Raw genomic sequence first — 25,800 nt, 5'->3', positions numbered from 1 at the left:
AAGTTAGTTTCTGAGATTAACCTTTTCGGTGACGCGGGGAGCCATATTGAAACCTGGAAACGGTGAGGCTGCGCGGCTCACCATCTTGGGTAATGGCAAAGATGGCCTCCAAGTGCGTGACCCTCGTTATGGAAATCTCTCTCCCGGAGAGGTGCTTAGGAAAAGCGCCATCTTACTCTAGGCAGGTGCCTGGAGTGTCCTACGAGGACGAGGACCGTCCTGAATCCTGAAGGATTTTCTTCCAGGAGTCACTTCCTAACTGTAGTCTCCTGGCAGAAAGGAGGCAACCTCCAGCAGGTAATCCCAGACGAGGTACCTACAGAGAATGATGTATGATCTGGTCATAGACACCGTGGATTTCAACTCTCCAGAGTCTAAACGCTGAAAACACCCAACTTGATTTAGTGCCTTACACTCTTTATCTCTGATTTTTCAGGACGACACCTGTTAAAATGTTTTGCCATGCTTTCGGCGTGTATTCCGATTATCTTTTTGGAAAATTTCATCCTGTTAAATAGACTATAAATGGGATCAACCCAATTCCTGATAAAATCGGAAGCATAATGAACTATCTAATGGCCGCTATTAGCTCCCAGTTCTGTTATAATGATAAATGCTACCGAACTCTCACCATAAATATGCTCTTTCTGCGCCCCAAAGGTAAACTTAACCACAACACCGTGACAGTACAGATAGCAAGTGGCAAAACTGAGATAGAAACTCAAGCCTGCCTCATTACAACAGCAGCAGTCTTCACCGCTGCTGGAGCTGGCAAGGTCACCAAGTCTGCCCAGAAAGCTCAGAAGGGTAAATGAATATCATTCCTAATACCTGCCACCCCACTCTTAATCAGTGGTGGAAGAATGGTTTCAGAACTGTTTGTTTCAATTGGCCATTTAAGTTCAGTAGTAAAAGACTGGTTAATGCTAACAATGCATCGTAAAACCTTCAGAAGGAAAGGAGAATGTTTTGTGGACCACTGGTTTTCTTTTTTGCGTGTGGCAGTTTTAAGTTATTAGTTTTTAAAATCAGTACTTTTTAATGGAAACAACTTGACCAAAAATTTGTCACAGAATTTTGAGACCCGTTAAAAAAGTTTAATGAGGAAAAAAAAAAAAAAAGCAAACCTGTCTCTAATTTGTCTACTCCACCTTGGAAAGTGATATCTTAAATTTCAAAAAGAATTACAATATTTATCCCTGGCGAGGACGTGAGGAATAGTCTAATCTCATACACTGTTGGCAGGAATGTAAATTGGCACAGCATTTTTAAAAGGGAAATTAACAGAATTTATCAAAATATTAATTGGACATAATCAATTTAGCAGTTTCACTAGTAAGTATTGTAGAGAAATCCTTATATGCACAAAAAAGTATGTACAATAATACTACAGCATTGTTTGTAGTAGTGAAAAAAATGGAAACAAAATAACCATCTATCAATGGGAAATGGTTAATTGTATATCTATTACTATGAGATGTTTTGAACTAAAGGGTTAGCCATTGAAAGAGATCCAAGATTTTTTAAAGCCAACTGCAGAAAACATACAGCATTATCAACTTTTGTCGAAACACCCCAAAATTATATATGCATGCATGTAAATGCATTGAGAAGGCTTTCAAAGGATATAGGACTAAGTGGGGGAAAGAAACTTATTTTCTCCTCCATATATTTCTCTGTTGTTTAAGATTTATATAGCTATTATCGTCACTGAATACATGTTAAAAGGAAAATAAAGACAGAAAAGTGGTTTATTACTTGCTGTTCCATATTTCTGACCCTGTAATCTCATCTGAAGCCTAGGTTGTATAACTGCACCACATTGTACCTCTTTTTTTTCCCTCTGTTCTGTGTTATCACTGGCAATCACTTTTGGAGGATTCTGGCTTCTGGTTCACCTTCTTACTAGTTTATACTCTTCCTCTTCTCCCAAATCTTTTAGAGATTTCAAAGCCCATGTAGTTAACTCTTCCTAGCCATACAATCTCCTGACATAAATCTAACCATCTTTACCTCTCTTTTCTACCTCACCTGTTTTTCTTCATGTTCTGCACATTGTTAGCCTTCTCTTTATTCCTCCCCTTTCCTTGTTTCAACAGTTCTCTTGCCAGCATCCTTAAGTTTCCTTTCCTCTTTGTCTTTCCATCACAGCCAACCCAAAAGACTCCAGTCATATATATTCCAACGATCTCCCTCCATCATTGATCTCCAAAAGCAAATCACACAAGTATAAAGATTGGTGTCCCTAAAAGTTTATGGGTTTGAGTCTCAGCTTTGCCCTTAACACCCAGATTTGCCATTGCTAGTTTTTATTTTCATTCCCTTTAATGGTTGTTCCAAATTTTGCTGCCCTTTCAGGCCTTCAACTCTAAGTCTTCTCCTTTTCTTTCTTGACAGGTAAAACATCTTACTACTTCCCTAAGAAAATAAAGTTTGTGTGAACTCTCTCAACTTAATGACACCCTATTCATAGTCCTATCTGCATCTTCATCTATTCTTTCTCCTATCCACTTGTGTGTGTCCTGGATTCTCCTCAGGGACCTGGCTTAATCAGTTATCTCCTTTCTTTCCTGTATCTTAAAACTCATTTTCCATTCACCCGTTTCCCTCACCATGTAAGTATATTCAAGTCCTTTCACCTGAAAAAAAAAAAAAAAACCCTCACTTAACCATGTTTTTTCTTTATATAAATTTAAATTTCCTATCTCTTGCTTCATCTCAACAGACAACAGAAAAAAATAGTCTTCCTCCCTCTCACCCACGATGTCCTCTCTAGCTTAACTGATCACATTGCCATAATTTTCCATACATGCCATTTTTATTCATGCTGAACATGTTTGCAGACTGAAATGCCCTTCCCGTTCATTCCTTGGTAAGATGCCTTTAGATCTAATCTAAATATCAATTTATCTGAGAAGTTTTCCTCAACTTCTCTAAATAGAACTGGTAACTGCCTCCTCTGTGCTCCCACAACATTTTTACACCTGTTTTAGTTCTTACCACATTGCATTCAACTGCTTGTTGGCATATCTGTTTTCCAAGGGAAAGAAACAGGTTTGTGTTTTCCCAGTATCTAGCACAGTTTTCAGACTATAGTAAGAACTCTGTATGTTTATTTCCTAAATGAATGATCATTTCAGCCTGCCTTAACAGGGAAGATTTGTTCTTTCCCAATCAAAATAATTAAAAATGTCTTGGGCCGGCACAGTGGCTCATGCCTGTAACCTCAGCACCTTGGGAGGCCAAGGCAGGCAGATCACTTGAGGTCAGGAGTTCAAGACCAGCCTGGCTAACATGTTGAAACCCTGTCTCTACTGAAAATACAAAAACTAACTGGGCATAGTGGTGCATGCCTGTAATCCCAGCTACTTGGGAGGCTGAGGCAGAAGAATCGCTTGAACCCAGGAGACGGAGGTTGCAGTGAGCCAAGATCACGCCACTGCACTCCAGCCTGGGCTACTGAATGAGACTCCATATCAAAAAAAAAAAATTAAAAATGTCTTGTCTTGAACTTATCTTTGCCCACCACCAGGGGGTAGTAGCTACACTGCTCACAGGTTCTGGGCTGAGAGTAGACTGTGCTAAAAGTCAAGCTAGTGTTCTTGTATGTGGCTTTGTAAGTATATGATTTAACCAAGTTTAACAAAACCTTGTTTTTTTAAACGAATTGTTGAAATTCATGGAGGCCTTACCCATCTCAAATTTTGATCACTTTTAGATGTAATTTAAACATGAAAATAACTTACGGTTTTCTTAACTTATCCCTACCAGTAACATATTTCCCAGCTCTTCTTTATGTACACACAAAAAGGTATTTATCACAGGTTAAATTCTGACTTATCTTTGCTCAGGGTACTGCTATCAATGGTATTTGTTAAAGCATAATTTTCCTAAATCCTGAAGTTGCTACACATGCACTGGTAATAAAAATTGTAATGAGATTCGAATCATAGTTTACAGGATTTGTTTAGCTAGAGTGGACCTTAGTAACCTTTTAGTTCAGATCTCATCTAAAGACATAGTTGGTGATGCAGTCAGGATTAGAACTTCATATCTCATGATTTACAAACCAACACTCTTTCCACCATGAGATGGGTAAGGCCTCCACCAATTTCAACAATTCAAAAAACGAACATTTTTTAAAGTTGAAAACACTGTGTTGGTCTTACCATGATCTCATATTTTAATCAAATAGCAGTTAAAGTCAGCCATTGACCTAAATCTAGCCATACCTGCTCCTTGCTCTGCAGTGCTGTGCTGTAGCTGCTGTGTCAGGTTAAACTGGCTTTGCTTGTAAATTTGACAATCTTCAAATCTGAGGGGTGATGAATTCTAACTTTGATTTATTTACTGCTGTATCCCCAACACCTAGAACAGTGCCTGGCACATGGTAGGTGTTCAATCAATATTTGTAGTTTAAATGACAATAATCTAGAAACCTAGAGAGAGAAAAAAATAAAAAAGATTGAGAGTCCTATAACTACAGAACTTAGGATCAAAGCTACTTTAGTATTAATGCTATTCATGAAGAAAACACATCAGGTTCTACAGCCTGAAAAGCAAAGGATATGTCTCACTTGGGACACTTTAAGTTAGAATTCTGTTTCCTGATGATTTAAGGGAAGTGTCCTCTCCTCCTGCATGTCCAAGCTATATAGTAGCTTCAGAACATGAATAAAGCTTGGCCCCGGGGAGATTTACAGCAATGACTCACCCTTTGTGAATCCCCGCTGCTTAATGAGGATGGGAGGCATCCAGCAGGTGCTGGGTGTAATTAGGAGAAGGACTAGTCCCTAAAACTAAAGATACCTGCTTTTTCCCCCAACTCCATCATCCCCCTACCTGGTAAAATGGAATATGCTCATACCTCATTACCCCCCTGAATTCCCTACTTAGGTAGAGCAACTCCTGCAAATACACAGTAGGAAAAATGCGCAAGAATTTCACTGCAGTGCTATTTACTATTCATAATAGCAAGACATTGGAAATAAATGTTCATCATTAGAACAAACAATGGGATAGTATAAATAGTGAACACAAATGAACTACTTGCTGTGTGCATCAACATGGATAGATGACAAAAATAAAATATTAAGCGGGGAAGATAAATTTAAAAATAAAATTGTCCCATTTATACAATCTTCAAAAAAAGGCAAATCTAAGATTGTGTAAACATTTTATGAAATTTAAGGAAACGATAAATACAGGCTGGGCGTGGTGGCAAGCGCCTGTAATCCCAGCTACTCCAGAGGCTGAGGTAGGAGAATCGCTTGAACTCAGGAGGCAGTGGTTGCCGTAAGCCAAGATCATGCCATTGCACAAATACCATTAAGAAATATTGCACAAATACCATTAATAAATATCGTGCCATTGCACAAATATCGTTAAGAAATATTGCACAAATACCATTAATAAATATCGTGCCATTGCACAAATACCATTAACAAATATCATTGCACTCCAGCCTGCACACAAGAGCGAAACTCCCTCTCAAAAAAAAAAGAAAATGATAAATACAAAATTTCCAGTTGTGATTACTTGGTAAGGAGGTGCAGGACGTAGATCAGGGTGGTTTGCAGAGGGTGCTTGAGAGAAAATGGTAGCATTCTATTTCTGATGCTGAATGGTAAGCTCATGGATGGTAATTTTATTATTCAGAATGTATCTATTAATTATATGCATTCTTCCAAATATATGATATAACACACAATAAATTATGGTGAACAACTAAGTTCTCAGATACCGATTTTAACAATAAACATTCTGTATAATAATAATGACGATCATATTACCTAATATTTATATAAGATCTTTAAGATTACAAAATGCTTTCATGCATACTATCTCATTTATTTCTCACAACAATCTTGTAGAGTAGGTAATGTTATTCTCATTTTCATAAAAAGTATGCTGAGTTACAGAAAGGTCAGTGACTTGCTCATCTAATATTTAAGTGTCAGGAACAGAACCCGAAATTCCTGGTACCAAAGCAACAGCTGACTATAACTTATAGTTAAATGTTTGTATGTATTACTAGCATTGCTATGCCTATGGTTAAATGATAGTAATAACTAACATTTATCAAGTACTGAGTACTGTTCTACATGCTTATATGCATTATATCACTAATCGTATGACATAGGTACTATTATGATGGTGCCCACTCTACAGATGAAGAAACTGATACATTGTGATTAAATAATTTGTCCACAGCCATAAGTGGCAGACATATATCTAATTATCTCTAAACCCAGGTCGTTAACCAATATGCAATGCTATGTCAATAATGTTTTCCTTCTCTCCTCAACCTCTTCATCTATAAAATGGACAGAATATACAATAGTTACAGCGATTACAGTAGATACTTGTTATTTATGGATCACATATTTGCAAATCAGGTACTTGCTAGAACTTATCCTGCTGTCAAACAAGGTGATACTGCCTTCTTGTTTTAGCTTTCATACTATAAACAAGTATCCTTTTCCCAGTCTATTTAGTGCCACATTTTTTGAATTTTTGGTTTTTTGTTGTTTTTAAATGATTTTATCATTTAAAATGGCCACCGAGCGTAGTGCTGAAATACTGTCTAGTATTCCTAAACATAAGAAGGCTTTGATATACCTTACAGAGGAAACATGCGTGTTAGCTACACTACATTCAGGGATGAGTTATACAGCTTTCGTTATAAAGGTCAATGCTAATAAATCAGCAAAGTATATGAAATAAGCCATTGGCCAAGCGTGGTGGCTCACGCCTGTAATCCCAGCACTTCGAGAGGCCGAGGCGGGTGGATCACCTGAGGTCAGGAGTTTGAGACCAGCCTGGCCAACAGAGTCTCTACTAAAAATACAAAAATTAGCTGGGTGTGCCGGCGGGCGCCTGTAATCCCAGCTATTTGGGAGGCTGAGGCAGGAGAATCGCTTGAACCCAGGAGGTGGAGTTTCCCGTAAGCCGAGATCGCGCCACTGCACTCCAGCCTGGGCGAAAAGAGGAGGACTCCGTCTCAAAAATAATTAATAAATAAATAAGCCATCTTTAAACAGAAACACACATAAAACAAGATTATGTATTGATCGGTCGGACATGGTGGCAGATGCCTGTAATCTCAGCTACTCAGGAGGCTGAGGCAGGAAAACCGCTTGAACTTGGGAGGTGGAGATTGCAGTGAGCCGAGACTGCGCCAGTGCACTCCAGCCTGGGAGACAGAGCGAGACTCAGTCTCAAAAAAAAAAGTATTGATCGTTTGATGTGTTCCCCATGACTTTATAAAATATGACTGCCTAAAATAATGAGAGTATTCGCATTTAGGGAAACATTCCAGCTAACAGCAGAAGCTCTGGAGGCCAGCTCTTTGGTTCTAGCTCTGCCATTTACATAGTGGTGTGAACTTAGGTAAATAGCTACTTTGCATGTCAGTGTCCTGTTTGACAATGAGTTGCCTATCATCATTGGGTTGCTGTGTGAGTTAAACAGCATACAACCAATGAAGTGCTTAGCACAGAGCCTAGTTAATAAACCATCCTGTGTACGTTATTACTAATACTAACTAGCATTTGAAATAAGTATTATGTTTGTTTAGGGAAATATAAACAATGATACAATTGATATTTTGGCACTTCAGAAGATATACAACAGAACATAACAACTAAAATATAATTGCCATTTTGAAACCTTTTCTCGCTAGGCACGGTGGCTCACGCCTGTAATCCCAGCACTTTGGGAGGCCGAGGCGGGTGGATCACAGGGTCAGGAGATCGACACCATCCTGGCCAACACGGTGAAACCCTGTCTCTACTAAAATACTAAAAATTAGCCAGGAGTGGTGGTGCACGCCTGTAGTCCCAGCTACTCGGGAGGCTGAGGCAGGGGAATCGCTTGAACCCAGGAGGCAGAGATTGCAGTGAGCCAAGATCATGCCACTGCACTCCAGTCTGGCAACAGAGCGAGACTCCATCTCAAAAAAAAAAAAAAAAAAAAAAAAAAAAAAAAAAAAAAACACCTTTTCTCCTAATGGCTAACAAATCTGCCCAGTGTAGTATGATTTGAAGAGATTTAGAAGGAGCATTTTATCTGAAACGTTTATGTGTCTTCACCTTCTTTTGCCTGCATTTGAGTGGGAATGAAATGGAGAAGAAAGAGCAAAGGAGAAAAGAAATGGAGAACACATTTTCTTCTTTTTTTTTTGAGACGGAGTCTCCTGTGTCATCCAGGCTGGAGTGCAGTGGCGCGATCTCAGCTCAGTGCAACCTCTGCCTCCCAAGTTCAAACAATCCTCCTGCCTCAGCCTCCCTAGTAGCTGGAACTACAGGCTTGCGCCACCATGCCCGGCTAATTTTTGTATCAAAAATATATTTTGACCTACATTGATGAGAGCCATCTATCCCTCAGTAGTCCTCTATTCTGTCTCCCCTCCAAAAAAAAAAGCTTCTATGACTTCTCATTAGATCAGTTGGACATACACAGAAGACTTGTCTCTGTAGCAGGACAAGCCGCAGACAAAACCCCTCAGACGCCAAGTTAAAAAAGGAAGGGCTTTACTCGGCTGGGAGCTTCGGCAAGACTCATGTCTCCAACAACCGAGCTCCCTGAGTGAGCAATTCCTGTCCTTTTTAAGGGCTCACAACTCTAAGGGGGTCTGCCTGAGAGGGTCGTGATCTATTGAGCAAGCAGGGGGTACATGTCTGGGGGCTGCATGCACTGTCATTAGATCTGAACAGAACAGGACAGGGATTTTCACAGTGCTTTTCTATACAATGTCCGTAATCTATAGATAACATAACCAATTAGGTCAGTGGTCGATCTTTAACTACCAGGCCCAGGGTGTGGTGCCAGGCTGTCTGCTTGTGGATTCCATTTCTGCCTTTTAGTTTTTACTTCTTCTTTCTTTGGAGGCAGAAATTGGGCATAAGACAACATGAGGGGTGGTCTCCTCCCTTATCTCCTTGTTCACTTTTGCCTTTATAGAACTAAAGTCACAAAGGGTGTTAATGAAACATGTACCTACATTCAGTTTACTTCCACTTCAGCCTCTCCTACCTGGCTATTCTAGATACACTCTATAATAGAAAGTCAAAAACCAATAAATCGATAGAATAAGCAAAGTTTGTTAGATTTTCTTTAAATCACTAAGATTTGTCTGAGTTATCATGCCAAATTTGGCTGATTTCTTTCAAGATCCAGGCATAGATATTTGTTATTATGGTAGAGTTAACAGTTTTTTATTTTATTTACTTTTTAACTGAATTATTTTAATTTCTGGGCAACTTTGTTCTTCAATTTGTGTTCCTACTTGGCTTTACCATAACTATGTGGATAATTAGGCAGTTTACTCTGGGGGGAAAGAGTACATCTAATCTACATCTTTGAGGGCCATAGGTTAGAATTTGACTTGACAAAAAGGGTATGATTTCACACTGGGAAGGTAACATTTTGTAAATTATTTGCCACTTGTCTAAGATGGAAAATAATTTTGATCTAATAAGCAACTGTAATTCACATTAGTTTTTTGACATAATAATGGCTAATGTTTGTTAAGCTCCTTATATGCTGGCACTGTTTTCAGAGCTTTGTGTGTCTGTTAATCTACTCCTGACAATACTATAGAGTAGGTAGAGAATATTCCCTGAATTAGTCATTTTCCAGCCAGGAGATCTAAAACCATTGTAGGTACTTCAAAAGGGATATATAAGACAAGGACTTGGGCCAGGCATGGTGGTTCACGCCTGTAATCATAGCATTTTGGGAGTTGAGGCCAGGAGTTCAAGACCAGTCTGGGCGACATAGTAAGACCCCATCTCTGCAAAACAGCTTTTAAAAATAGCTGGATGTGGTGGTGCGTGCCTGTAGTCCCAGCCACTCGGGAGGCTGAGGCAGGAGGATCGCTTGAGCCCAGGAGTTCAAGGCTGCAGTGAGCTACAATCAAGCCACTGCACTCCAGCCTGGGCAACAGAGCAAGACTCTGTCTCAAAAAAAAAAAAAAAAAAGAAAAGAAAAAGAAAAACAAGACTTGGATACAGAAGTGTCAAAAGAAATAGAGGAATAAAAAGTGAGAAGATGATATTAGCTGTGTATCAATTACTGCAGGAGGATGCTTTCCTACAATTGGAAGAGAAAAAATGGAGAAGGATGTTACCTAGAATAGGCAAGCATGCACTTGCTTTTAAGGATGGGAGTTCTTGCTGCCACTTAACAAGAATCTAAACTCACAGGCCTGCTGCTGCTGCTGCTGCTGCTGCTGCTGGAACTAGTAATCCTGCTGGAGCCTCCAGTAGCCAGCAGCAACTGCTGCCACACCTGCCCCCTCCATTGCAGAAATCAGGTGCTAAATGATATCCCTTCCTCCCATATTGCTTTTCCTTTAACAATTTTAATGTTTATTCTATTTTATAGTGTTTGTTCTTTTACTTGTTTATTTATTTTTATTTTTATTTTTTGAGACAGGTTCTTTGTTGCCTCAGCTGGAGTGCAGTGGCACTATCATAGCTCCCTGCAGCCTCAACCTCCCAGGCTCAAGCCATCCTCCTGCCTCAGCCTCCCAAGTAGCTGGGTCTACAGGTGTGCACCACCATGCCCAGCTGATTTTTTGTATTTTTAGTAGAGGGGGGTTTTGCCATATTACCCAGGCTGGTCTTGAACTCTGGGCTCAGGCAATCTGCCTGCCTTGGCCTCCCAAAGTGCTGGGGTTACAGGCATGAGTGACCGCTTTCTTTTACTTTTTAATTTTATTTTATTTTATTTTTTCGAGACGGAGTCTCAGTCTGTCACCCAGGCTGGGGTGCAGTGGCGCGATCTCGGCTCACTGCAAGCTCCGCCTGCCGGGTTCACGCCATTCTCCTGCCTTAGCCTCCAGAGTAGCTGGGACTACAGGCGCCTGCCACCACGCCTGGTGAATTTCTTTATGTATTTTTAGTAGAGACGGGGTTTTACTGCGTTAGCCAGAATGGTCTCTATCTCCTGACCTCATGATGCGCCCGCCTCGGCCTCCCAAAGTGCTGGGATTACAGGCATGAGCCACCGCGCCTAGCCTCTTTTACTTTTAAAATAGATTTGCAATCTCTGTGCACAACCAAGTTATGAAATTAAAGGCAATGGTTCCCCTTTTTCCTTACTTTCCATTGACACATGAACATGTCCTTCCGGAAGATCCTATTCAGAACCCAGCTGGAGAGAAGGTCGAGGAGACATAGTCCATAGGTTTCTACTAGATAATAAGGAAGGGTGTGGACGGCTTGAGTATCCATAGGTGATATCTGACACAGTCCCTGTTTTGCAGATAAGAAAACGAGAACATACAGTGTGAGAAACTTATTTTCAGTAACACAATTAGTAAGTGGCAGAGTTGAGACTTAAACCCAGGCTTTCTACCTGCCCTCCCTTAGTCCTTAGAATACCCTTTTTACTCCCACCAATGCAATGTACCTGTGCCATTTATTTGTGTTAGGCTCACCTCCCCCTTAATATGTGCTCATGTTTCTCCCTCGAAATGCCCTCTCAGCTTCAATCTCCCTGCTCAAATGAGAGAATTATAGATTGTTAGATGTAAAAGAAACCTGAAAGATCATTTAATCCAACCTTTAATTTTCCACCTAAGAAAACAACAACAAATTTCTAGGTCAAGTATCTAGCCCAAGGTCGAGTAGTTATTACAAAACTGAAAGTCAAATGCATGTCTCCACATTCCTGGTCTAGTGCTCTATTCACCTCATGAATCTTTTCTTCCATAAAAATTTTCCAGCTAATTCTAGCCACCATCAATCAGTCTTACCCTTTGCTGACCAGCCATTGCATTTGTCTGTGTCATCCACAGTTTTTGGCACTTAGTTATATTTAATTTAGAGCATAGGTTACTACAAATTATCTAATAATGGATTTAATCATTTTTTGTTGAAGTCTTTAAGGACAGTAACTTTATCATGTATTTAACTCTCTCAGAGAAAACAAGCTAAAGATCTGTGATTCTAAAATTTTTATTTTGGCCAAACAAGCTTTAATACAGATCTCCATCAATGACAGTGTAGCATTAATCAAGTGACTGGTAAAAGGTTTTCATATGGCTGCCTTTGCAATATATGTTCAGATTTTCTTTTTTTCAAAGCATCTGATCTCTGCTTTTAGAAATTTATATTTAGATATTCAGAATAGAACAAAACAGAAGTGAATCACATAACTTCCTCAGAGTTTTCCGTAATACACCGCAAAACAACCAGTACTTTATAAGAAGAGAGAGAAGTCATCCAGAAACAAGAGCACTATTCACAACATGTTTTTAGTAATTTTCTTCCTGAAAAATCCAAGGAACACAGCTGGGAGCTCTTGAACCAGTTTAAATTGCTGTATAACGTCCAGCTAAATTTTTGTATTTTTAGTAGAGACGGGGTTGCATCATGTTGGCCAGGCTGGTTTCGAACTCCTAACCTCAAGGTGATCCGCCCGCCCCAGCCTCCCAAACTGCTGGGATTACAGGCATGAGCCACCACGCCCAGCCACATTGCTGTGTAATCTTTAGAGAGAGAGAAATTAGTAAAATTGAATTCACGCCAGAAACAACTTTAAGGACTCAAGTTAATTATCTGAATTATATTCAGATGTCAACATCCTTTTCAAACAAACATTCATTCACTTATTGGTGCCACAGACCTGTTATACCAGGCAAGGTAGCAGCCACTGGAGACAGACAAGAAATTCATGGTAGGAGAGAGAGACAGACAAGGTATTATTTTACAGTACTATTGCCTGACAAATTTCTACCCATCCTTATGGCCCCAATGCTACCTCTTCAGCGCATCATCGTGGGTTTGCTTCCATGAGAATTAGTCTCTTACGGTTTCATATTCCCAGGGTGTATTGTGCCCTCCTAGCAGCCCCTACTGTATTACAGTTATATACATCTCTCATTCCTCCTCCATCTTCTGCAGTGCAACACACTGTGTCAGGAGCAGGAGCAGACTATATGTTTATGGTACTGAACTTAGTGTGACAATTGGTGAAGTCTCTTTAGTGGAAAATTCTGTATCTTTCAAAATGTAAAAGTGTGTGCTCTTAGACTTAGCAATTCCAATTCTAAAACTCTATTCTACAGAAATACATGTAAATACAATAGTGCTCATTGAGTTTTGTTTATAATCATTTAAAATTGGATAAAAACAATATTCAATGAAAAATAATTGATTAAATGGAATAATATGGAGCAACTTAAAAAGTATAATTTGGGACCGCACGCAGTGGCTCACGCCTGTAACCCCAGGACTTTGGGAGGCCGAGGTGGGCGGATCACCTGAGATCAGGAGTTCGAGACCAGCCTGGCCAACTTGGTGAAACCCCGTCTCTGCTAAAAATACAAAAAATTAGCCAGGCGTGGTTGTGGGCACCTGTAATCCCAGCTACTTGGGAGGCTGAGGCAGGAGAATCGATTGAAGCCAAGCGGCAGAAGTTGCAGTGAGCCGAGATCGCACCATTGCCCTCCAACCTGGGCGACAAGAGCAAAACTCTGTCTCAGGAAAAAAAAAAAAAAAAAAGGTATAATTTGGGCCAAGATGTCCTGATATAAAAAGATAAGTGGAAAAAATAGAACAAAACAATATGCGTAGTAGAACATGCGTATTTATGAGAGAGACTACATCTGGAAAGTGGAAAAAGGATAGCTAGATGTTTAGGAAATTTTAGTTTTTACTTTAATCTCATATTTAATTTTTACCATGGGGAATTAATTGCTTTTATAAAATATATTTTAATTAGATATATATGTACATATATGGTAATCCTACATTTTATATGCTTTCTGAATACCTGTATTATTCAATATTTCCAAATATTGGAGGAAAGAAAACCCAAAATAATCAATAGAATTATATGTACTAACATGGAAATATGTTTTGATATATTGTTCAGTAAAAAAGCAAGACATAAAATCACACATAAATTACCATCCCATTTATGTTCAAAACTACCTTTTAAAAAAATGTGTGTTAGGCCGGGTGGGGTGGCTCACACCGGTAATCACAGTACTTTGGGAGGCTGAGGCAGGTGGATCACCTGAGCTCAAGAGTTCAAGACCAACCTGCCCAACATAGCAAAACCCCATCTCTACCAAAAAAATACAAAAATTAGCTGGTTGTGGTGGCGCATGCCTGTAGTCCCAGCTACTAAGGAGGATGAGGTGGGAGAATTGCTTGAACCTAGGAGGCAGAGGTTGCAGTGAGCCAAGATGGTGCCACTGCACTCCAGCCTGGGCAACAGACTGAGGCCTGTCTCAAACAAATAAAATGTGTGCTATATTCAGAAAAAAAAAATCAGGAAGAATGAACACTAACCTATTAAAAATAGTTACTTCAGGCAGTGGAATTGAAAAGAAAATCTTTCATTTTTTTTACCCATTATACTTCTGTATTATTTCAATTTATCTCTTCTAGAACAAAGTATGTTCTATTTTTGTAATCAGATTGATGACAGTGGAAATAAACTAATAAGTACTACTTAACTCTTGGCATTTTTCTTTTGGTCTTTCTGCCTCAAAAATATTCCGTGGTGACTTGACTGCAAACAAGCAGAGGAGCACATATTATGGTTTGGACAAGTTGATTAATATAGACTGAAGCCTCTATCACAGACAACAGTGTTCAAATACATTTGACCCAAATAAACTTTATTTTATATGCATATATCTAAAAGATTATATGCATATATCTAAAAGAATAATATAAGAATTATTTACAGCGTAGTATTCATTAAGCAGGAATTACCTTCAGTCTTCTGTACTCCTTCCTGATGAAACAGCACCTAGACTCCAGCCTGTTCTCCAGTGACCACTAAGCTCTCCCACCTACCTCCCCACCTACCTGCCTTTGACTAGGCTCCACTTATAGCCTAAGCAGCTTTTCACCTTTTTCTGTCTCTGGAATTCCTACAGGTACTTAAGGACTTGCCCACATCTTATTTCTATCTTAAGACTCTCCTAGATTGCCCTGGGTTATATATACCCCTGCCTAGAGTGTTCTATTATTTTACTTCTATTGTTACTTCTATTATTATAGGCTAGGTTGTATTACAGCTTTGTGTGTATATGTATGGGTACCTATTCCCACTCGATTGTGAATCTCTGGAGATTAGAATATAGCTTAATTCATCCTGATTTTGGCATGGCACCATTTTTCACATATATCAAGCATTTAAGATGTTTTATTTGAGATTAATTAAATGAGTTTATTCAGGTCATTCCTCCCCAACCACTCCCCACTCCAACCCTCACATCTCATAGAGTCATTTTTTTTTTCATTTCTAAACAAAGCCTATAAAGTTGAACCCTATGTACAGAGGTACCCTCTCTCTAACCATTCTCTGTGTGCTGCCGAAAATGTCTCAGGATTATAACCTCCTACTTCTGTTTTCCTGCTTTGCCTTTCTAAGCCATTTAGAAATGACTCACTTTGAAACTCTTCCTGTGAGGTCAGATAGTGGTCTAGAGCATAAGGCTTAATTTATTGCCGGAAACAGAGAGAGAACAGAAGAAGAGAAAGCTCAGCAAATTCTCTTGCCATACTTCATGACTTCACTGGGGCTAAGTGTGGGGACCAGACAGGATTTGTGGAGACATACAGGTGCTGAAGCCTTCAGCCACTGTCTCAGTTTTCTGGTAAGAAAACCTAGATCCACCTGATGACTTGTGCTTAGCCTGTTTTGCTCATTATAGGTAATGAGTTTGAGGGTCATTATCTTCTATTTCCCCTATTCCTTCTCCGACTTTGAATTCTTTTGTCTTATCTCTATGTCCAACTTCCTTTTTCTAAATATTCCACATTCCATTTGTCTTTGCTTTTAATATTTTCATAGTGGAATTAATAGTGAATTTTTATGTCATTTCTTTCCTCTCTTTGAATTGGCTATGTATTTCACCCTGGACTTTGATTCCAGCTGTCCCCATTAATTTGTTTTTCAAATCATTGATTGCACTTTTTTTCCCTTTCCATCTCCTCTTTCTTTTTTTTATTCTTTTGCCCATTCCTTATTGCTAGTGACTGTTATCCTATTACTACAATTTGATTCTGGGGTCCACTTTTCTTTCTCTATCATAGTGGAATTTTAGTTTCAGGATATTAATTACCTTTAAATTACTGCTGGTCAACTTAGTAATAATTTTTTTAATACTCTACTAATCTTAAACACATAAAGGTAGTACTTTTTAGCCAAATTAACTTGAAGAAATGTAAAAAGTAATCTTGTTCTGCAGGACTTCTTTTTTTTTTGAGATAGAGTCTCACTCTGTTGCCCAGGCTGGAGTACAGTAGCGTGATCTCAGCTCACTGCAACCTCCGCCTCCCAGGTTCAAGCGATTCTCCTGCCTCAGCCTCCTGAGTAGCTGGGATTACAGGCACATGCTACCACACTCAGTTAAATTTTTTTGCATTTTTAGTAGAGACAGGGTTCCACCATGTTGGCCAGGTTGGTCTCGAACTCCTGACCTCAGGTGATCTGCCCACCTCAGCCTCCCAAAGTGCTGGGATTACAGGCGTGAGCCACCACACCCAGCCTTGTTCTGAAGGACTTTTAATCCCTGACTCATACATACTTTCATTTCAAAACAGATAATATACAATATTTAACATATAGCTCAGGACAGATAACTCTATTTTTATTGAAATTTTGCTGTTTGCAGTCCCTGCTACTTCAGTTCATGCAGTTCTCGGCAGCTTCCCCTTTATTAGCAATACCATATATCTTTTTTTTTATGTGATTTTTTTTTTTTGGTAGTAAAAACAGCATTTGCCTAACAATCATCGGACCTGAAATCCAAGAACCTCCCTAGTAATGATTATATGATTGTAATCTTATTTGCTGAGTTTCACTGTCAAACTTGAGAAATAAAAGCAGAGAAAACGTAGGCTGGGCACAGTGGCTCATGTCTGTAACCCCAGCACACTGTGAGGCCAACATGGGAGGATTGCTTGAGTCCAGGAGTTTGAGAGCAGCCTGGGCAACATAGCAAGACTCTATCTCTACAAACAAACAAACAACAACAACAAAATGAGGAGAGGAGAGATGATTACCAAGTTTTCTTTCAGTCCTAGCATCCTATGACTCTATTCTTCTCTCAATATTTTAGGGGGGTACCCTGATAGTATTTAAATATCTGAGTAGACGAGGCCATAGCAAGGAGAATGAGAATAATTTCTTCTTTTTTTTTTTTTTTCGAGACGGAGTTTCGCTTTCGTTGCCCGGGCTGGAGTGTAGTGGCGCGACCTCGGCTCACCACAACCTCTGCCTCCCAGGTTCAAGCGATTCTCCTGCCTCAGCCTCCTGAATAGCTGGGATTACAGGCATGCGCCACCATGCCCAGCTAATTTTGTATTTTTAGTAGAGACAGAGTTTCTCCATGTTGGATAGGCTGGTCTCAAACTCCTGACCTCAGGTGATCCGCCTGCCTTAGCTTCCCAAAGTGCTGGGATAACAGGTGTGAGCCACTGTGTCCAGCCCATGTCTTCTTTTTTATTATTTTGTTGACTTGCTATTTTAACTTCTGCTAATCATATGAGGCCCTATGGCAATATTTGGCTGACTCAGCAGAACTACTTTCAAGTCACAAAAATATTTTGAGCCTCTATAAAATGTAAAATGTTATTTTATCCAGTAAAAATTAGGAATTTCACAAAAAGAAAGTTAAAAGGGACAGCATGGGAATTAAAGAAGAGGCCTGGGTAAGGATTACATGGATACAAATTAGAATTTTAGATGTAATTGCAAAAGAAAAAAAAAGTCAGCCCTCAAAATGGGCATCCATCTATTCAAGTAATTTTTTTTCTTTTTTTTTTTTTTTTTTTGAGACAGAGTCTCTGTCATGCAGGCTGGAGTGCAGTGGTGCAATCTCAGCTCACTGCAACCTCCACCTCTCCAGTTAAGCGATTCTCGTGCCTCAGCCTCCCAAGTAGCTGGGATTACAAGTGTGAGCTACCACACCCAGCTAATTTTTGTATTTTTGGTAGAGATGGGATTTTGCCATGTTGGCCAGGCTGGTCTTGAACTCCTGGCCCCAAGCGATCTGCTCCCCTCGGCCCCCCAAAGTGCTGGGATTACAGGCGTGAGCCACTGCGCCCAGCCTTTCCACATAATCTTTAACCTTGGTGTCTCATAAGGCATTGTGTTAAATTATGTGAAATGAGCATTTATGAATAAGACTCCTTTTTACCATCATAAAGTTTAAATCCAGAATAATAGATTAGACAGCCATTATAATTATTGTACAAGATAAAATGCGTCATTGCATATAGAATATGAAAAAAAGGTTCAAACATGCACACACACACACACACAAGAAGCTGAAGACTTGGTGAAGGGCATAATTCCAGATAGAAGTAAAGAGCATAAGCCATGGAATGGAAAATGGCATTAAGTTGGAATAGTGAATTGTTCAGGAAAGCTATAAAGCGGGGTACATTTACGAGCATGTTCAGAATTAGGGGAAGGTAATATCACAGAGGCCAAGAGAAGAGAGTGTTAAGAAGTCAGTGTATCTAATGACACATGTTGTGGAAAGTGGCTGAGAAACAAACGTTTGGATTTGGTTTTTAGGAGTAATTTTAGCAGAATTATGGAAGCAGAAGATACATTACAAAGAATTAAGAAGTTCGTGGCCGGCGGGGCCCGGTGGCTCACATCTGTAATCCCAGCACTTTGGGAGGCCAAGGCAGGCGGATCACGAGGTCAGGAGATCAAGATCATCCTGGCCAACATGGTGAAACCCCGTCTCCACTAAAAATACAAAAATTAGCCGGGCATGGCGTGGTGGTACACACCTGTAATCCCAGCTCCTCGGGAGGCTGAGGCAGGAGAATTGCTTAAACCCAGGAGGCGGAGGCTGTAGTGAGCCGAGATCACACCATTGCACTCCAGCCTGGGAGACAGAGCGAGACTCCATCTCAAAAAAAAAAAGGGCCGGGCGCGGTGGCTCACGCCTGTAATCCCAACACTTTGGGAGGCCGAGGAGGGTGGATCATCTGAGGTCGGGAGATCAAGATCATCCTGGCCAACATGGAGAAACCCCGTCTCTACTAAAAATACAAAAAAAAAATTAGCCGGGCATGGTGGCACATGCCTGTAATCCCAGCTACTGGGAGGCTGAGGCAGGAGAATCGCTTGAACCCGGGAGGAGGAGGTTGCAGTGAGCCAAGATCGCGCCACTGCACTCCAGCCTGGGCAACAAGAGCGAAACTCCATCTCAAAAAAAAAAAAAAGAAGAAGTTAGTGTTCAGAACAGTAGGCGTAGGCCTCAAAACAAACCAGTATCCTTGAAAAAGAGAAATTATGCTAAATTAAGAGACTTAAGAAGAAAGTGCGATCTGAAATAGATATGTTGTGGACAAACCAGCTATAAAAGATGTCTTAGGGACAGTTGAAAAATAATCATATAAAAGGGGGGGCATGGTGGTTCATGCCTGTAATGTCAGCACTTCGGGAGGCCGAGGAAGAATCACTAGAGCCCAGGAGTTGGAGACCAGCCTGAGCAACATAGTAAGGCCCCATCTTTACAAACAGAAACAAAACAGATAAAGGTCAGGTATTCCTTATGGTACATATTGTGTAATGTGGAGACTAACTGAAAAAAGAAAAAATGTTATTAAAAATATGTATTTACACCCATGTTCATAGATGCATAATTCACAATAGTCAAAAGGTAAAAGCAATCCAAATGTCCTCTGTCGAATGACTGGATAAACAAAATGAGGTATATACCTACAATGGATATTATTCAGCCTTAAAAAGAAAGAAAATTCTGACCCATTCCACAACACAGAGGAAGCTTGAAGATTATGCTAAGTGAAATACACCAGACACAAAAGACAAACACTGTGTGATTCCACTTAGATCAGATATCTAAAGCAGTCGAGTTCATAGAAATTGAAAGTAGAATGGTGGTTGCCAGGGGCTGAGAAAATGAGAAAATGGGGAATTCTTTCATGAGTACATTTTCAGTTTTGTAAGATGAAAAAGTTCTGAAAATTGGTTGTACAACAATGTGAACTGGTAAATACTACTGAACTGTGTACTTAAAAATGGTTAAGATGGTAAATGTTATGATACATGTATTTGGCAATTAAAATTTTTTTGTTAGGGCCAGGCGCGGTGGCTCGTACCTGTAATCTCAGCACTTTGGGAGGGAGAGGAGGGAGGATCACTTGAGCCTAGCAGTTCAACAGTAGCCTGGCCAACATGGCAAAACCTGTCTCTGCTAAAAATACAAAAATTAGCTGGTATGTTGGCGGGCAACTGCAGTCCCAGCTACTCAGGAGGCTGAGGCACAATAATTGCTTGAACCTGGGAGGCGGAGGCTGCAGTGAGCCGAGATTGTATCACTGCACTCCAGCCTGAATGACGGAGGGAGATTCTGTCTCAAAAATAATAATTATTATTATTATTAATTAATAAAGCACTATCCCACGTATTACAAGGCTTCTAGCCATCATAGCCCCTGCTGACTAAAGATACGCATATGTATATATAAATGCACACACACACACGTAAAAAAAGGTCAAGAGGATATAAATTCAGATGCTAAAATAATAATCACTGACTAGTGAGTATATTTTTATTTTCTTTTTTGTTTGTCTATATTTTCCAATTTTCTTCATGCATATTTTTTGCTTTTGTAATAATAAAGCTGTTTTCCCAAGTTATGGTCATAAAACACAAGTAAATAAGAAAGAAATGATAGGTAGTGAGGAAGTCAATGCAGAGGGCCAACAACTCTTGGAAAATTTGAAAGCAAAAGGAGATGGAGTTGTATCTAAAAGACATCGCTGAATCTAGAGTACCTCTTTCTGTGGCGGCGAGTCCTCTGAAAATCTGGTGGGGAGAATGGATGAAGCTTCTGCCCTCAGACAAATGAGAATATGTAAAGTTGAAGTTTTGCATATCATTTTAGGTGGTGATGGAACTTCCTGAAACCCTTTCATGACCTCAGGTTGGAGACCTCCAGTCTAGATATTTTTGTGGGTTTACTTATTTAGCTTATTTGTTTATTTTTAAACCCACTGGGTGAGAAAAGGAGCCAGTGGAAAAACCAAGATTGAAAGTACAAGAAAGAGGAGAAATTTACACTAATATGGACTTCCAGATGAGGCTGTGATTTTGATACACACATAAATCAATATAGTAGATTTTAAATTGTCTATCATAGGATAGGCATGGTGGTTCATGCCTATAATCCCAGCACTTTGGGAGGCCAAGGCAGGCAGATCACCTGAAGTCAGGAGTTTAAGACCAGCCTGGCCAACATGGCAAAACCCTGTCTCTACTAAAAATACAAAAATTAGCCAGGCGTGGTGGTGCACACCTGTAATCCCAGCTACTCTGGAGGCTGAGGCAGGAGAATCACTTGAACCCAGGAGGCGGAGCTTACAGTGAGCTGAAATCAATCCACTGCACTCCAGCCTGGGCGACAGAGGAAGACTCTGTCTGAAAAATAATTAGTAAATTAATAAATAAATACAATTGTCTATCAGAGAATGCTTTTGTGTGGTCCAGTGTGAGGTGAAGGAAGGCAAACTAAAACAGCGTGAGGACCTTCTGGTTTCACGATCCCACATCTTTATGTGGGAAGATTAGAATCCTAAGAATATGTATGCATTTTCAAAAAGATACTGTTCATTTTAACATTTTTTTCATCCTTTTGCAGAAGTTTAGCAATGGCGTCTTTCTCTGCTGAGACCAATTCGACTGACCTACTCTCACAGCCATGGAATGAGCCCCCAGTAATTCTCTCCATGGTCATTCTCAGCCTTACTTTTTTACTGGGATTGCCAGGCAATGGGCTGGTGCTGTGGGTGGCTGGCCTGAAGATGCAGCGGACAGTGAACACAGTTTGGTTCCTCCACCTCACCTTGGCGGACCTTCTCTGCTGCCTCTCCTTGCCCTTCTCACTGGCTCACTTGGCTCTCCAGGGACAGTGGCCCTACGGCAGGTTCCTATGCAAGCTTATCCCCTCCATCATTGTCCTCAACATGTTTGCCAGTGTCTTCCTGCTTACTGCCATTAGCCTGGATCGCTGTCTTGTGGTATTCAAGCCAATCTGGTGTCAGAATCATCGCAATGTAGGGACGGCCTGCTCTATCTGTGGATGTATCTGGGTGGTGGCTTTTGTGATGTGCATTCCCGTGTTTGTGTACCGAGAAATCTTCACTGCAGACAACCATAATAGATGTGGCTACAAATTTGGTCTCTCCAGCTCATTAGATTATCCAGACTTTTATGGAGATCCACTAGAAAACAGGTCTCTTGAAAACATTGTTCAGCTGCCTGGAGAAATGAATGATAGGTTAGATCCTTCCTCTTTCCAAACAAATGATCATCCTTGGACAGTCCCCACTGTGTTCCAACCTCAAACATTTCAAAGACCTTCTGCAGATTCACTCCATAGGGATTCTGCTAGGTTAACAAGTCAAAATCTGTATTCTAATGTATTTAAACCTGCTGATGTGGTCTCACCTAAAATCCCCAGTGGGTTTCCTATTAAAGATCAAGAAACTAGCCCACTGGATAACTCTGATGCTTTTCTCTCTACTCATTTAAAGCTGTTCCCTAGCGCTTCTAGCAATTCCTTCTACGAGTCTGAGCTACCACAGGATTTCCAGGATTATTATAATTTAGGCCAATTCGAAGATGACAATCAAGTGCCAACACCCCTTGTGGCAATAACGATCACTAGGCTAGTGGTGGGTTTCCTGCTGCCGTCTGTTATCATGATAGCCTGTTACAGCTTCATTGTCTTCCGAATGCAAAGGGGCCGCTTCGCCAAGTCTCAGAGCAAAACCTTTCGAGTGGCCGTGGTGGTGGTGGCTGTCTTTCTTGTCTGCTGGACTCCATACCACATTTTTGGAGTCCTGTCATTGCTTATTGACCCAGAAAGTCCCTTGGGGAAAACTCTGATGTCCTGGGATCATGTATCCATTGCTCTAGCATCTGCCAATAGTTGCTTTAATCCCTTCCTTTATGCCCTCTTGGGGAAAGATTTTAGGAAGAAAGCAAGGCAGTCCATTCAGGGCATTCTGGAGGCAGCCTTCAGTGAGGAGCTCACACATTCTACCCACTGTAACTCAAACAATGTCTTTTCAGAAAGAAATAGTACAACTGTGTGAAAACATGGAGCAGCCAACAAGCAGGGGCTCTTAGGCAATCACATAGTGACAGTTTCTAAGAGGATGAAGTGATATGGTGAGCAGCGGACTTCAAAAACTGTCAAAAAATCAATCCAGTGGTTCTCAAAGGGTACACAGACTATTGGCATCAGCATCACCTAGAAACTTGTTAGAAATGCAAATTCTCAAGCCGCATCCCAGATTTGCTGAATTGGAATCTCTGGGGGTTGGGACCCAGCAAGGGCACTTAACAAACCCTTGTTTCTGATTAATGCTAAATGTAAGAATCATTGTAAAAATTAGTTCTATTTCTATCCCAAACTAAGCTATGTGAAATAAGAGAATCTACTCTGTTTTTAAATGGTTGATGTTAAATATTTGTCGATGTTTCCATCATTAAATTTTTCCTTAGCATTGTAAGTCTTCCAGATTCCATTTAAAACCATTTCTTCTCCTATGTGAGTGAAAGATGATCATATATTCTACTGCTTTGTTGTCGTGTGGTGTTGATGGTTTTAAATGAAAAGAAAGTGCAAAAAGAAAATGCCTGTGAAGACAAGAAGCCATGAGACTGAGTCTGGAGCATAGTGTTATGCAATGATGCCTGTCCCTGGGAACACCCCTGGTTACAGGACATAGAAATTTCCACTATTACATACAGTTTCCACTATTACAACTAAATAATCATCTATTGCGTGAAAACTGACTCATGAAATGTTATGAAAGCTGTGGTTTGGGGAGTTCTGTTTATTCTAACTGCCTACCGGTTGGGCACCTATTTTCCACTCCTCTTCTTAAGCTCCTTAATTTCCCTATTACTCCCCAGCCTCCAAATCTTCCACATCAGACTTTGTGCCTCAAACAACCTCTAATTTCATAAGATTCTAGTTACTCCTTTCCTCTTGCTCCAAATGAATACTTTCTAAGAAAGCATTTCAAGTGGAAGGAGAAAGAGGGTGGAGGATGGAGCAGCAATTCTTCTACTCTCTGCAACTGAGTACCCTACCAGGCTTGCCATCACATTTTAAAAATGACGACAGGCAACTTTCATGCCAAAATTACCAAATATATCTTCTGGGTTTTTTAAATCCTTTTCTTTGCCAAAGTAATACATGCACATAGTTTTAAAAGAATTTAATAAGGTATATAATGAGATACGAGGTCTCCTGCTTCACTGTGCCCAGAAGTTCCCTCCTCCCACTCTCATTTCCCAGAGATAACCCTTGCACAATTTTAGATGTTTCCTTTGATAATTATCATGATGTTTCTAAATCATGTGCTTATGCTGCTCTTTTCTGGAGACATGATAAAATGACTTCTTGTTTTGAAAGATGAAGATGTTTATCCAAGCACCTCATATTTAATTTGTTTATCCAGCATCCCAACATTCATTAATAACCATATTTTAATTCATTCATGACCACATATTTTTCTACTTTGTCTATACACTCCAACCATTTATATAGCTTTCCTTCTGTCCCTCTTTCATTTAAAACAAAATTACCTAACTCCCTACCACCTTCTCATTTTTCTGTGTATATAAATGTTTGTGTTAAATGTCTGAAATTTCAGGCTTCTTTGTATCACAACATGGCCTCATCTAAACCGAATACAATGATGTAGTCTAAAAATAGAAAATGAGATGTGTTTTAGACTTGCAAGACACTATTTGTTCAATGGTTGAGGTGAGGGTCTGGACTACAGATTTTTTATAAAGTATATGCAGAAAAATTACAAATCACCAGGAATTCTTTCAGTTGTGAAGAATGTCTGACATAAGATTTGAAGTGCTACCTTTCCAGCTTATATATTAATTTGCTTATATATTTGATATGAATAAATGCTTTTTTTTCTCATGGGTCCTTGCAAGGCTCAGAGATTTCTGAATCCTTTTGTTTCACATTCAGAATATATCACAATCTCTAAATATGCAGCAAATAAATCTCCTAGTGAGTGACTATAGACTTGCTATAATAGCAATTAGCCAGGCTTCCAGAAACCCCAGCACATCCCATAAGACCCTGGGAACAAGACCTAAACTCCTGGGGTTAGTGTATAGGATATCAAGGTGAATAATCTTGACACGGTTATAAAGATTTAATGTACAACGAGTAATCAGCATTTCTGGACTCCTTTTCTTTTCCATTTACTTTGGAAATGTATTCTGAAGAAATTCCTACAATTAGAGCTCCCTCATTTCTGATGAAAACCTGGTGAGTACCTGTAACTATTTTGTACTGTATCTTCTCCAGGAAGTCCCAGATGGGAACACAGCTCCTGTCCAAAGTATAGTATCTTTTCTTTTTTTTTTTTTTGAGATGAAGTCTCACTATGTAGCCCAGGCTAGAGTGCAGTGGCACGCTTGGCACGATCTCAGCTCACCGCAACCTCCACCTCTTGGGTTCAAGCAATTCTTCTGCCTCAGCCTCCCAAGTAGCTGGGATTACAGGCACCTGCCACCACACCCGGCTAATTTTTGTATTTATAGTAGAGACGAGGTTTCACCATGTTGGCCATGCTGGTCTTGAACTGCTTAACTTGTGATCTGCCCGCCTCGGCCTCCCAAAGTGCTGGGATTACAGGTGTGAGCCGCCACGCCCAACCAATATCTTTTTTTTTTGAGAGAGAGTTTCGTTCTTGTCACCCAGGCTGGAGTGCAACGGTGCAGTCTTGGCTTACT

The 25,800-nt window shown here is 40.1% G+C and overlaps 1 protein-coding gene across 3 annotated transcripts; it reads left to right on the top strand.

Moving 5' to 3' along the window:
• Positions 1 to 45: 45 nt before the first annotated feature.
• Positions 46 to 24,976, top strand: C3AR1 (complement C3a receptor 1). 3 transcript variants are annotated; one of them, XM_054526277.2, is made up of 3 exons: positions 15,211 to 15,628; positions 18,559 to 18,689; positions 21,662 to 23,540. In XM_054526277.2, the coding sequence occupies exon 3, from the start codon at positions 21,672 to 21,674 to the stop codon at positions 23,118 to 23,120; it is 1,449 nt and encodes a 482-aa protein (XP_054382252.1). In that variant the 5' UTR covers positions 15,211 to 15,628; positions 18,559 to 18,689; positions 21,662 to 21,671; the 3' UTR covers positions 23,121 to 23,540.
• The last annotated feature ends 824 nt before the right edge of the window (positions 24,977 to 25,800 follow it).

Source organism: Pongo abelii, chromosome 10, assembly GCF_028885655.2.
Source record: "Pongo abelii isolate AG06213 chromosome 10, NHGRI_mPonAbe1-v2.0_pri, whole genome shotgun sequence".
In the NCBI taxonomy this organism is placed as follows: Eukaryota; Metazoa; Chordata; class Mammalia; order Primates; family Hominidae; genus Pongo; species Pongo abelii.
This window is presented reverse-complemented; position numbering and strand designations above follow the sequence as displayed.

What these genes read in the sequence shown, in the direction of transcription:
- C3AR1 (XM_054526277.2), top strand. Translation starts at nt 21,672, where the DNA reads ATGGCGTCTTTCTCTGCTGAGACCAATTCGACTGACCTACTCTCACAG.